General features: G+C 48.2%; 1 protein-coding gene across 1 annotated transcript in view; it reads left to right on the forward strand.

Moving 5' to 3' along the window:
• The first annotated feature begins 1,142 nt into the window (after positions 1-1,142).
• Positions 1,143-12,589, forward strand: part of camsap2b (calmodulin regulated spectrin-associated protein family, member 2b) — a 27,658-nt gene continuing 16,211 nt past the window's right edge. The window contains exons 1-3 of the mRNA XM_067252877.1: positions 1,143-1,758; positions 7,688-7,947; positions 9,366-9,375. Coding sequence (XP_067108978.1) covers positions 1,617-1,758; positions 7,688-7,947; positions 9,366-9,375 — 412 coding nt within the window. The 5' untranslated portion in view covers positions 1,143-1,616. The remainder of the gene's footprint in view (positions 1,759-7,687; positions 7,948-9,365; positions 9,376-12,589) is intronic.

Raw genomic sequence — 12,589 nt, forward strand, 5'->3', positions numbered from 1 at the left:
ATTTATATAAATATCTATCTGAATATGGTTTATTCATAATACGTCACAACAACGAAGAAATTCACAGTCCCAAAACAATTCAATTTTTTGTGTGTTTTTCCTAACTTTGTCTCTACCTACGTCATTGATTCTTAGATAAAAAACGCAAAAGTCTGTTTGGATCACGCTCATATGGCCACCCCTGATGAATATCTTCGAGTAAAATATGTAACAAAAAAAAAGGAAAAAAATAGAAAGAAAAGTCAACTCCAAACTTCTGGTGTCGAAGCTCTGATCAGGAAACTTTATCTGGACTCCTCAGATCTGATAAGTCATTCTAACATAGTTTATATCTCAGACTGAAATGTTTATTAAAAACGTGACTTTGAACACTCTTTCAACAAGGGGTCAGAGGATATATTTTCAATACCGTTCATTCAGAGTGATGTAGCCTCGTGCAGTGGTTCTCAACCCTGGTCCTCAAGTACCCCCTGTCCTGCATGTTTTAGATATTTCCCTGCTCCAACACACCTGATTTAAATGAATGGTCGTTAGCAGGCTTCTGCATAACTAGATAACGACCCATTCATTTGAATCAGGTGTGTTGGAGCAGGGAAACATCTAAAACATGCAGGACAAGGGGGTCCCTGAGGACCAGGGTTGAGAACCACTGGCCTAATGTGTCCTGGCTTTGTGCAGTATCTGTGGCCAGAAGTACAAACACAAAACACACCTTATTTCCTTGGACTCTGTATATCTTCTTCATTAATGGTATTCCAGCAAATTCCCCATTTGAGTTTTCACTTGTAAATGCTGTCAGTGGCCCTAGTCTTCAGTTCAGACCTGTGAGAGTAGGGGTGAGGAATTAAAGCACTTGGTTTCAACGCCTGTCCCTCCCGTAGGAGAAGCAGTTGGGACGTCAAGTCCATTTACAAACCCAGCGCCGCTTTAAGTTGTTAGACCAGCACATCCAAAACAGACTGTCCCCCGGAGTGTGCACGAGTGTCACATCGCAGATCCGAGTTCTGTGATGAGTCTGTGGAACGTCTGGGAAGATCCCGCGCATGCGCGCTCTGCTGCTCTCGCCTCTGCTTTGGGACCAGTGCGGCAGGAAAAGCGCAAAGGAGTCGACGCGGAGATTGAGGTGGAAGAAAGCAGTTAGACTACTAGGGAGGGGGAAAAAGTCTAAAACACGTCAGGAATGGACAGCCGTTTGTTTTCGTTTACGAAACTGTGCCCAGGAGATGTATTTTGCTGTTTATCTGTGTAAAAATCGCGTCACGCCGCGTTCTGAACCGCTATGCTTGGAAACCTGGAGATAGTGTCGGGGAATGGGTGAAAAATCTTCGAAACTACTGCAGTTGGCTCTCTCTCTTCTCGCTCGCTCGCTCGCTCAGAACATTGGACATATGGACACTGAAATGAAGATGGTCGACTTGTGAGCGCGAGAAGACGCTGGGAGACAACCTGCTTCAATCTGTGCACCGCGTAGGTTATTCGCACGCAAAGTTTTTAGGAAACGGTAAATTGGTGCATCGAATTCCTTTGGACGGGATGTCATCCGCCGTCAGTGAAATTCCGCTAGACTAACCGACCTGCCTCTCTCGGTAACGGGAGCCAGCTGTTCAGGCGTGAAAATGGGAGATGCGGCTACAGACACCAAGGGGATGAGACGGACGTTTATCGTCCCCGCGATCAAAGCGTTTGATCACTACGATTTCACACGAGCAAAGATATCCTGCAGCCTGACATGGCTCGTGGCCAAAGCCTTTGGGTCGGGTAGGTGGCGTCTTTTCTTCCTGTTGAGTGTTTTGGGTTGAAAGTACATGTTTTTGGGAGAAAATAACACTATTAGGCCAGCGTTCACTGTTGACAACATTAAGGCCTGTTCTGGCGCAATCGCCGTGTTCCCAGTTAGCGTAGCCTATGCCCAAAACAATCATCATCAATAACAACAACATCCTCGATACCACCGCTAAATCAGTCTACAGACAGTTAATCGAACCAACTAGATAATTAGGTCTATTAGTTACACTTTCGCGCTTCAATTGATTTGACGAATAATCCTGAGCAGTTGACAAACTGTTGCATGTACAGTTAGGTCCATAAGTATTTGGACATTGACACAATTTTCATCATTTTGGCTCTGTCACTTTCAGCTTTAATTTCAGGGTATTTACATCCAAATCAGGTGAACGTGTAGGAATTACAACACATTTTATATGTGCCCCCCCCCCCCCCCCCCTTTTTAAGGGACCAAAAATAATTGGACAAACTAACATAATCATAAATCTAATTGTCACTTTAATACTTGGTTGCAAATCCTTTGCAGTCAATGACAGCCTGAAGTCTGGAACCCATAGACATCACCAGACGCTGGGTTTCGTCCCTGGTGATGCTCTGCCAGGCCTCTACTGCAACTGTCTTCAGTTCCTGCTTGTTCTTGGGGCATTTTCCCTTGAGTTTTGTCTTTAGCAAGTGAAATGCATGCTCAATTGGATTTAGGTCAGGTGATTGACTTGGCCATTGCAGAACATTCCACTTCTTTGCATTAAAAAACTTTGGTTGCTTTCGCAGTATGCTTCGGGTCATTGTCCATCTGCACTGTGAAGCGCCGTCCTATGAGTTCTGAAGCATTTGGCTGAATCTGAGCAGATAATATTGCCCGAAACACTTCAGAATTCATCCTACTGCTGTTGTCAGCAGTCACATCATCGATAAATACAAGGGAACCAGTTCCATTGGCAGCCATACATGCCCACGCCATAACACTACCTCCACCATGCTTCACTGATGAGGTGGTATGCTTTGGATCATGAGCAGTTCCTTCCCTTCTCCATACTCTTCTCTTCCCATCATTCTGGTACAAGTTGATCTTGGTCTCATCTGTCCATAGGATGTTGTTCCAGAACTGTACAGGCTCTTTTAGATGTTTTTTGGCAAACTCTAATCTGGTCTTCCTGTTTTTGAGACTCACCAATGGTTTACATCTTGTGGTGAACCCTCTGTATTTACGCTGGTGAAGTCTTCTCTTAATTGTTGACTTTGACACAGATACGCCTACCTCCTGGAGAGTGTTCTTGATCTGGCCAACTGCTGTGAAGGGGTTTTTCTTCACCAGGGAAAGAATTCTTCTGTCATCCACCACAGTTGTTTTCCGTGGTCTTCCGGGTCTTTTGGTGTTGCTGAGCTCACCAGTGCGTTCTTTCTTTTTAAGAATGTACCAAACAGTTGATTTGGCCACACCTAATGTTTTTGCTATCTCTCTGATAGGTTTGTTTTGATTTTTCAGCCTAACGATGGCTTGCTTCACTGATGGTGACAGCTCTTTGGACTTCATATTGAGAGTTGACAGCAACAGATTCCAAACACAAATACCATACTTGAAATGAACTCTAGACCTTTTATCTGCTCCTTTCCTTTCTGCTCCTCTCCTTTATGTTATTCCCTTTATGAGGGAATAACATACACCTTGCCATGGAACAGCTGAGCAGCCAATTGTCCAATTACTTTTGGTCCCTCAAAAAAGGGGGGGCCACATATAAAATGTATTGTAATTCCTACACTGTTCACCTGATTTGGATGTAAATACCCTGAAATTAAAGCTGAAAGTCTGCACTTAAAGCACATCTTGATTGTTTCATTTCAAATCCATTGTGGTGGTATACAGAGCCAAAATGATGAAAATTGTGTCAATGTCCAAATACTTATGGACCCATAAGTACAGACTACGCCTGTAGTCAAAGACGCATCCTTTGACTACAGGCCTGTTGCCGGGAAAACCTTAAGACAGTTCACACACTGCGTGTCGTCATAGTGGTCTGGACCGTTATGTCCTCCTTAAAGACTATTTGAGATGTTTTGAAATACTACGGATCGTTCCAGAATCTATTCTCAGAAGGAAAAGCCCCCATCTCGAGCGATTAATGGAGTCGTGACATCATGTGTGCAGGTTTTCTTTGACTGTGGCGCGCGCCAGAACATAACACGTTCAGAGAAGGCATTCAAGTGGCTCGCGAATGACAGGCCCACTGTGGTACCGCCGCTGTGCGCGAGTGTGCTTATAGGAAAAAGGCGAGTCCAACGGTAAACCTCGTAAAGTCTGTAATTCCATGGTTGACTCCAGTTCCGAATGTAGGTTAGGAACAGAGCTGTATTACAACTAGATGTCTTTGAGAGAGAGAGCCGAGAGAGAGAGAGGCGGGGAGAGACAGAAAGACGAGAGAGGGAGATAGAAATGGAGGTGGAAATTGGGAGAGAGAGAGAGACGGAAACTTGACAGGCTATAGGCTGGTTTTCTGTCAGCAACAAGGAAGCTAGGGAAGGTCATATTGAAGAGAGTATTGGAACACTTCCCCAGCATGATCCCTCTCCTTGGAAGGAAGGAGGAAAGGTCAGATTGAAGAGTATTTAAGCGTGCCCCAGGCCTTTGCTTGTGGATCTCAGGGCTATTAGCATACCAGAAGCTCCTTGTTGTTTCCTGTTTCTCCCAGTGACACACATTCAGCTCTGAGCCAGGCTGCGTCGCTGACAAATGCAGCCCTGTTCATAGGAGGGCTGCTCTGCTAGCTGTCTGGCCTGGTTTGGAGGCTAGGGAGGCTAGCTTGTCTGGTTTAGAGGCTAGGGAGGCTAGCTTGTCTGGTTTGGAGGCTAGGGAGGCTAGCTTGTCTGGTTTGGAGGCTAGGGAGGCTAGCTTGTCTGGTTTGGAGGCTAGGGAGGCTAGCTTGTCTTGTTTGGAGGCTAGGGAGGCTAGCTTGTCTGGTCTGGTTTGGAGGTTTGTAGGCAGTGGAAGTTGTCCAAACTCTCCTGATTAATAACCTTGTAATCCTTGTATTCACAGTGTGTGAGGACCACTCTGATGGATAAACTATGACACACACACACCCACACACAAACACACACAGATGCAATATAACAGAATTGCTCAGTCATGGATCAGGCAGACAGGCAGACACAGACAAGCAGACAGACAAATGGAATGTTCCTTATTGTAAGTCCAGCGATTTATACCCTTTCACACTGATTTGATCAATCCCTCTAAGTCCTGGACTTTTAATTTTTTTTGCACAGCCGGGAATCGAACCAGCAACATTCTGATGGCTAGCCCGATTCCCTAACCGCTCAGCCACCTGACTCCCTTCTGTCAGTACGAGCCGGAATCATCACCTGGCAGTCTGAATCACTGCCAACGCTGGATGGCATCAAGACGTAGAAATAGAACTAAATAGAACCTTGGCCTTCAGAGCTGGAACAGAACTGTGACCTTTACAAGTGGAACTAGAGCCCAACAGAACCTTTGGATGGAACTAGAACCAAGCCACTGCAGAGTGGTTCTGGTCCAGGTCTGTGTACTCCCTGGATTACAGGAGAGAAGGGGTTTATCTGTGTGTGTGAGTGTGTGTGTGTGTGTCTAAGTTCCCTGGACTACAGGGGAGGGGTATTCCCTGTGTGTGTACTTCCTGTGACAGCGACTTCCTGTCCAGGGCCTCTGTGATGGCCGACACAAAGGAGCGGGTTTTATTTACATTTGATTCATTCAGCCGGCGCTTTTATCCAGAGCGACATGCAAACACAGCACCAGGTCAGGGGTCAGGAGGGAAGAGATCTAACAGGATTTTGGTGGTCAAAGAGCTGTCTGTGTTTACCTGCAACAGTGCACAGGAACCACAACTATTAACATTTAGTCATTTTAAGTCATTAAGCAGAGTGAACAATGAAAATACTTCAGCTGTAGTGCCACAAAACAGAGCAACAATAAAATCTCAATAAAAACATGACAGTATTACATTAGGAAACAGTTATGAGACAGTTATGGATGAAGCTATGAAGTTATGGATGAAGCCATGGTTTAACCCTTGTGTTATCTTCGGGTCATTCTGACCCATCAGTCATTGTGACCCACCGTCGTATTGCGACAAATTTACCTCATACAAAAACAAAGTGAAGCATTTTCTTTTAACCGTTGGGCTGTCTCAGACCCCCCTGATGGCAAAGGTTAAAAGAAAATTATTTTTATTCGTTTTTGTATTGGGTAAAATTGGGTAAACACAACGATGGTTCGTTATAAACCTTTGGGTCATGTGACCCGAAGGCAGCACAAGGGTTAAGTTCTGGATGAAGTCCTGGATGAAGCCAGCTGTGTGTTCAGGCTGTGCTACCCTCTGCTGCCTCTGTAAACTCTCTCCCCACCACAGTAACACACACTCCTCGAGCACAGACCGGCCTGACCCTGGTCATGTCAACTTCACAGACGTGCTGTTTGTTCAGAGAAAAGAAGAGACTCCACACCAGCATGTCTGACAAACCACACACACGGATAGACAGTGAAGTGCTGGTGTAGCCAGGAGAACAGGGAGGCTCAACAGATGTTGTCCTGCTCATGGAAACCACACGTCTGGTGGGTTCAGATGACTGGGAATAGTTGCTGTTGTTGTTATTGATGTTATTGATGTTAATGTTGTTGGTTATGTTGTTGTTGTGGACGGTGTTGGTGTTGTTATTAGTAGTGTTGCTGAAGGAGGAGGGGAGAGAAGAAGAGAGGAGGAGGAGAGGGGAGAGAAGAAGAGAGAAGGAGGAGAGGGGAGAGAAGAAGAGAGGAGGAGAGGGGAGAGAAGAAGAGAGGAGGAAGAGAGGAGGAGAGGGGAGAGCAGGGGAGGGGAGAGATGGCGACAGCTTTAAGAAACCCTGGTGTCTCCAGTTTCCTCTGCGGTGATTCACAGGCATGGAGACAGGAAATGACCCCTCACACCAGGAACACCACACACATTCACCAGGAAGACAACACACACACCAGGACCCCCCCACACACACACACACCAGGAAACACTTCTTGCCTTCTCATCAATATTGTCCCCCTCTCTTACTGTCATCTTTATACACACACTCTCTCTCTCCCTCGCTTGCTCGCGCTCTCTCTCTCTCTCTCTCTCTCTCACACAGTCTCTCTCTCTCTCTCTCTCACACACGGTCTCTCTCTCTCTCTCACACACGGTCTCTCTCTCTCTCTCACACACTGTCTCTCTCTCTCTCTCTCTCTCTCTCTCACACACTGTCTCTCTCTCACACACTGTCTCTCTCTCACACACTGTCTCTCTCTCTCTCTCTCTCTCTCTCTCTCTCTCTCTCTCTCTCTCTCTCTCACACACAAACACACACACACACACTCACACACACACACTGTCTGTCACCCGTACACACACACACAGCCATAGCAGTCTAGCTACCCCTGTGTTCTGTTATGTATAGTAGAGGGGCTCATATAACAGCCATGACTAACCGGCCAGCTATGTCAAGTACTGCAGCAGTCTTATTCACAGTTACTTAAGCATGATTGTGTGTGTGAGACAGTGTGTGTGAGTGTGTCAGGCTATTTAGTTCCTCAAATCAGATTTGAGTGAGGTAACAGGATTACACACACAGGACAGAGAAGAGATCTTTCCTGCTTGTGTGTGTGTTCAAGCTCCTTCGTGTGCAGTGTTCCTCACTAACTCCCATCATCCTTTTCTCTCATACAACCAACTTAACCTGTACCCTCTCTCCCTCTCTCCCTCTCTCCCTCTCTCCCTCTCTCCCTCTCTCCCTCTCTCCCTCTCTCCCTCTCTCTCCCTCCCTCCCTCCCTCCCTCCCTCCCTCCCTCCCTCCCTCCCTCCCTCCCTCCCTCCCTCCCTCCCTCCCTCCCTTCCCTCCCTCCCTCCCTCCCTCCCTCCAGACTCCATCCCAGAGGAGCTGTCTGATCCCTTCTACAGGGACCAGTACTCCCAGGAGCACCTGAAGCCTCCGCTGGCGTCGCTGCTGCAGTCTGCAGAGCTGTACTGCCGGGCGGGCAGCCTGATCCTCCGCAGCGACGCCGTGCGCCCGCTCCTGGGCCACAACGCCGTCATCCAGGCGCTGGCGCAGAAGGGGCTGTATGTCACCGAGCAGGAGCGCCTCGTCACCGAGAGAGACCTCGCCAGCACGCCCATACACATGGTGAGGGGCTCTCTCTGGGGCACTGTCTCTCTCTCTCTGGGTCTCTCTCTGTCTCTGTCTCTCTCTTTCTGGGTCTCTCTCTCTGTCTCTCTCTCTGTGTCTCTCTTTTTCTCTCTCTCGTTCTGTCTCTCTCTCTCTCTGGGTCTCTCTCTCTGTCTCTCTTTTTCTCTCTCTCTTTCTGTCTCTCTCTCTCTGTGTCTCTCTCTTTCTTTCTTTCTTTCTCTCTTTCTGGGTCTTCATCTCTCTCTCTCTCTCTGTCTCTCTCTCTCTCTCTCTCTCTCTGGGTCTCTGTCTCTCTGTCTCTCTCTCTCTGTGACCCAGATGACAGCTAATGACTGTGCCAATGGCAGTGTGTGTGTGTGTGTGTTGGAGTGTGTGTGTGTGTGTGTGTGTGTGTGTGTGTGTCCTGTACAGTAGCTAGTTTCAGTCTCCTTAGGTCCCTCTTGGAGAAAGACAAACAACCCATAATGACTGGTTAGCATAGCAACCACACAGAGGCATAGCAGGCAGACAGACAGGCAACAGGAAGGCAGACAGACAGGCAACATGAAGGCAGACAGACAGGCGAGCGGGAAGGCAGACAGACAGGCGAGCGGGAAGGCAGATGGACTGACAGACAGACATTCCCACACACTGTAGTAACACCTTGTAGAAGACATTTGAAGAATATTTGGATCGATATCGTGTCTGTGTGTGTGTGTGTGTGTGTGTGTGTGAGTGTGTGTGTGTGGTGTGTGTGTGTGTGTAGGTCATGCATCGTTGGAGATTGGCTGGATCTGCTGACGACATGAGAGTCTGCATTGCAGGGTTCTCTCTCTTTCTCTCTTCCTCCCTCCCTCCTTTTCCCTCTCTCTCTCTCTCTCTCTCTCTCTCTCTCTCTCTCTCTCTCTCTCTCTCTCTCTCTCTCTTCTCTCTCTCTCTCTCTCTCTCTCTCTCTCTCTCTCTCTCTCTCTCTCTGTCTCTGTCTCTGTCTCTGTCTCTCCTCCCTCCCTCATTTTCCCTCTATTACTCTCTCTCTCTCTCTCTCTCCCTCCTTCTCCCTCTATCATTCTCTCCCCCTCTCCTCTCCATGTTCTGTTCTATGTTATCTAGATGGGCCCAGAGCATTTTTGTCCAGTGAATATTTCATATTTTAATCAACCATATTTCACTAGTCCCATCTGTTCTGGCACACACACAAGTTCTCTTTCTCACAACCACACACACATGCTCTCCAGACACACACACACACGTGCACACATGCTCTCCACACACACACACACACACATGCTCTCCACACACATGCTTTCTCTTTCTCTCCCAGACACACATTTCTTCCCTCTCTAACATGTATAGAGGATAACTGAAAGTCACTCGAATGTTATGGACTGTGTATGTGCTGTGTATGTGTGTGTGAATGTGTGTGTTGTGTGCATTAGGTAATTAGGGGTAAACTCAGTATGACGCAATGCTGTACTCACCCCTATCTTTCACACAAGGACAGGGATATCTGTGTGTGTGTGTGTGTGAGTGTGGGGGAGAGAGAGCAGGTGTGTCTGTGTGTGGACAGTGTGTGTGTGTGTGTCTGTGCAGCTTCATGTTAAAGGGACATCTAAAAGCCTGAACAAAGATCCAAACTTTATCTTTTAGAGACAGGAAGCAGACAGTCTTCTTCTGTAGAACACACACACCTTTGATAGCATAAAGAGTTAATGGTGCAAAACTCTGCAGAACTGTCAGATGTGTGTGTGTGTGTGTGTGTGAGTGTGTGTGTGTGTGTGTGAGTGTGTGTGAGTGTGTGTGTGTGTGTGGGGGGGGGGGGGGGGCGGAGAGGTTCTAAATCAGCGGGTTTAAGAGCAGAAATGATGAGCTCAGGTGGTTTGATGCTGAGAAAACGAGGGGTGATGGAGTGCTTGAGAGGGGGAGAGGAGAGGAGAGGAGAGGAGAGGGGGAGAGGAGAGGAGAGGAGAGGGGGAGAGGAGAGGAGAGGAGAGGAGAGGAGAGGGGGAGAGGAGAGGGGGAGGGGAGAGGAGAGGGGGAGGGTGGCAGGCTGTCAGAGGATGAATGAAGGGGTGCGAGGGAGGACAGGAGGAGACACCTGGCTGGGCTTTCAGGAAGGAGGGAGGGACGGGGAAAGGAGTGTGAAAGTCTGTCCTATGAATGGAAGAAGGAGAGGAAGGGAAGAGGAGAGAAAGAGGAGAGGAGAGAAAGGGAAGAGAGAAGGAGAGAGGAGGGGAAGGTAGGGCGGAGGACAGGAGGGGAGTACTAGCGTGTTAGTGCTGCAGTATCATTCATGCTCTCACAACACGTATGGTATACAATCCTCCCTCCCAACCCAATCTCCTCTCTGTCTCCTCTCTCTCTCTCCTTTTCTCCCAATCTCCTCTCTGTCTCCTCTCTCTCTCTCCTTTTCTCTTTCTCCTCTTTTTTCACTTCCTCTCCTTCATCTCACTTGTCCTCTCTCTCTCTCTTTCCCCTTGTTTCCCCTCATCCACCCCTCCTCTCTCCCCAGTCTGTCCTTAATATCCTGCTGTGTGTTAAACCCACATGCAAGGGCTAAACGCCTGAGAGGGGGAGAGGGAGGGATGGGGAGAGGAGAGGGAGAGGGATGGGGAGAGGGAGGGATGGGGGAGAGGAGAGGGATGGGGAGAGGGAGGGATGGGGGAGAGGAGAGGGATGGGGAGAGGGAGGGATGGGGAGAGGAGAGGGATGGGGGAGGAGGGAGGGATGGGGGAGAGGAGAGGGAGGGATGGGGAGAGGGAGGGATGGGGAGAGGGAGGGAGGGATGGGGAGAGGAGAGAGAGGGGGAGAGGGAGGGTGGGAGAGGAAGGGCAGGAGCTGCGATTGAATTTGTCTGCAGAGGGGCGTGTGTGTGTTTCTGAAAGCCTCTGTGCCAGAAGAAGATAATGTGTGTGTGTGTGGTGAGAGGAGACGAGAGCATGAAGCAGAGAGAGGAGTGTGTGTGTGTGTGTGAGAGGAGACGAGAGCATGAAGCAGAGAGAGGGAGTGTGTGTGTGGTGTGTGTGTGTGTGTGAGAGGAGACGGAGAGCATGAAGCAGAGAGAGGAGTGTGTGTGTGTGTGAGGAGACGAGAGCATGAAGCAGAGAGAGGAGTCACTTCTGACCTTGATCCTTCTCGGGTGCATCTCAGCGGTCTGGAGTGGCTTCCTCCTCTCAACTCATAGTTCCTTAAGAACTATGAGTTCTTAAGAAGATATCTGTGAGAAGATATCTGTGATACACACACGCGCACACACACACACACACACACACAGTTATGAGCATTCCTTTGTAAACTATAAGCAGAAAGGTTACTCTAACTCTACATTTTATGTTTGTTCAGCTAAAGTGTGACTTCCTGTAGATGTTTTTGACAAAGGGCAAACACACACACAGCACAGTACAGACACACACAAATTTCACTGCTCTAATGAATACATGGTCACACACACACACACAGTACATGATCTACACACACACCAGGTACCATTGGAAGTCCTTCGTGACCACAGCCTTATAAGGTGTCTGTCACTACTGAAGGGCCCACACACTGACTCACGCACACACACTCTCACTCTGTTCCTTCTCTCTCTTACACACACAGATTTAATGGCTCTGACACACACTTACACACTAATTCTTTCTCTTTTTAAGGCTGTCTTGGTCTTAATAACTGGATTACAGTACCAGAGCTTTAAATCCTTCCTTTACTGTCATCAGCAGTGTGTGTGTGTCCAGTGTGTGTGTGTGCGTGTCCAGTGTGTGTGTGTGTCCAGTGTGTGTGTCCAGTGTGTGTGTGTGCGTGTCCAGTGTGTGTGTGTGTCCAGTGTGTGTGTGTGTCCAGTGTGTGTGTGTGTCCAGTGTGTGTGTGTGTCCAGTGTGGGTGTGTGTTTTCACATGTCCTCTCACATCATTAAATATTTAAGTGTTTGTGTGAATAAAGTCAAATGGCTTCAGTAAGCCTCAATCTCCCGTCTTCTTGTCTCGAGAGACGCCCCGAAGAGACTGCAGGGAGGGGGGGAGGGAGGGGGGGAGGGATGGGGAATGCTGGCTGACTGACTGACTGACTGGCTGGCTGGATAGCTAGCTAGCTAGCGGGCTGGCTGGCTGGTTCTCTTTCTAATAGTTGCTGGTTGTGCTTCTGCTCTGAGAGAAGCAGACTAACTCACCTCTGGCTCTGATCCTGGGGTCAGGAATAGAGGACCGTAGCGTGTGTGTGTGTGTGTGTGTGGTGAGTTTTGCTTCGTTCTTTCCTTGCTTGCACTGACTTGAGTAACTGTACTGTACTGTAATCTCCTAAGATTATAAGGGCACTTCACACACACACACACAGCACACACACAGCACAGTATGTACTGTCGTTAGTGAACCTTCTGGAAGGACAGGAAGGGGAAGGGCATCAGTTTGACCTGGTAGGAATGGGCTGGAAAGGTCAGGAAAAGGGTCATTCTTTGTTTTAATATGAACAAGCACAAACACTCACTCTCTTTCTCTCTTACACACACATATACACACACACACCTAACCCCCCAAATGCACTCACACACTTAAACACCCAGCTTTGTCAGAGCTTGTGTCAGCAGTTGTGTTCATGACTGAAGATCAGAGATTTACCCTCTTAGGGATCTGTTCTCTGGGAGGATCCACTCTAATTGTGTGTGTGT

This window comes from Osmerus mordax, chromosome 16 (genome assembly GCF_038355195.1).
Source record: "Osmerus mordax isolate fOsmMor3 chromosome 16, fOsmMor3.pri, whole genome shotgun sequence".
Lineage (NCBI taxonomy): Eukaryota > Metazoa > Chordata > Actinopteri > Osmeriformes > Osmeridae > Osmerus > Osmerus mordax.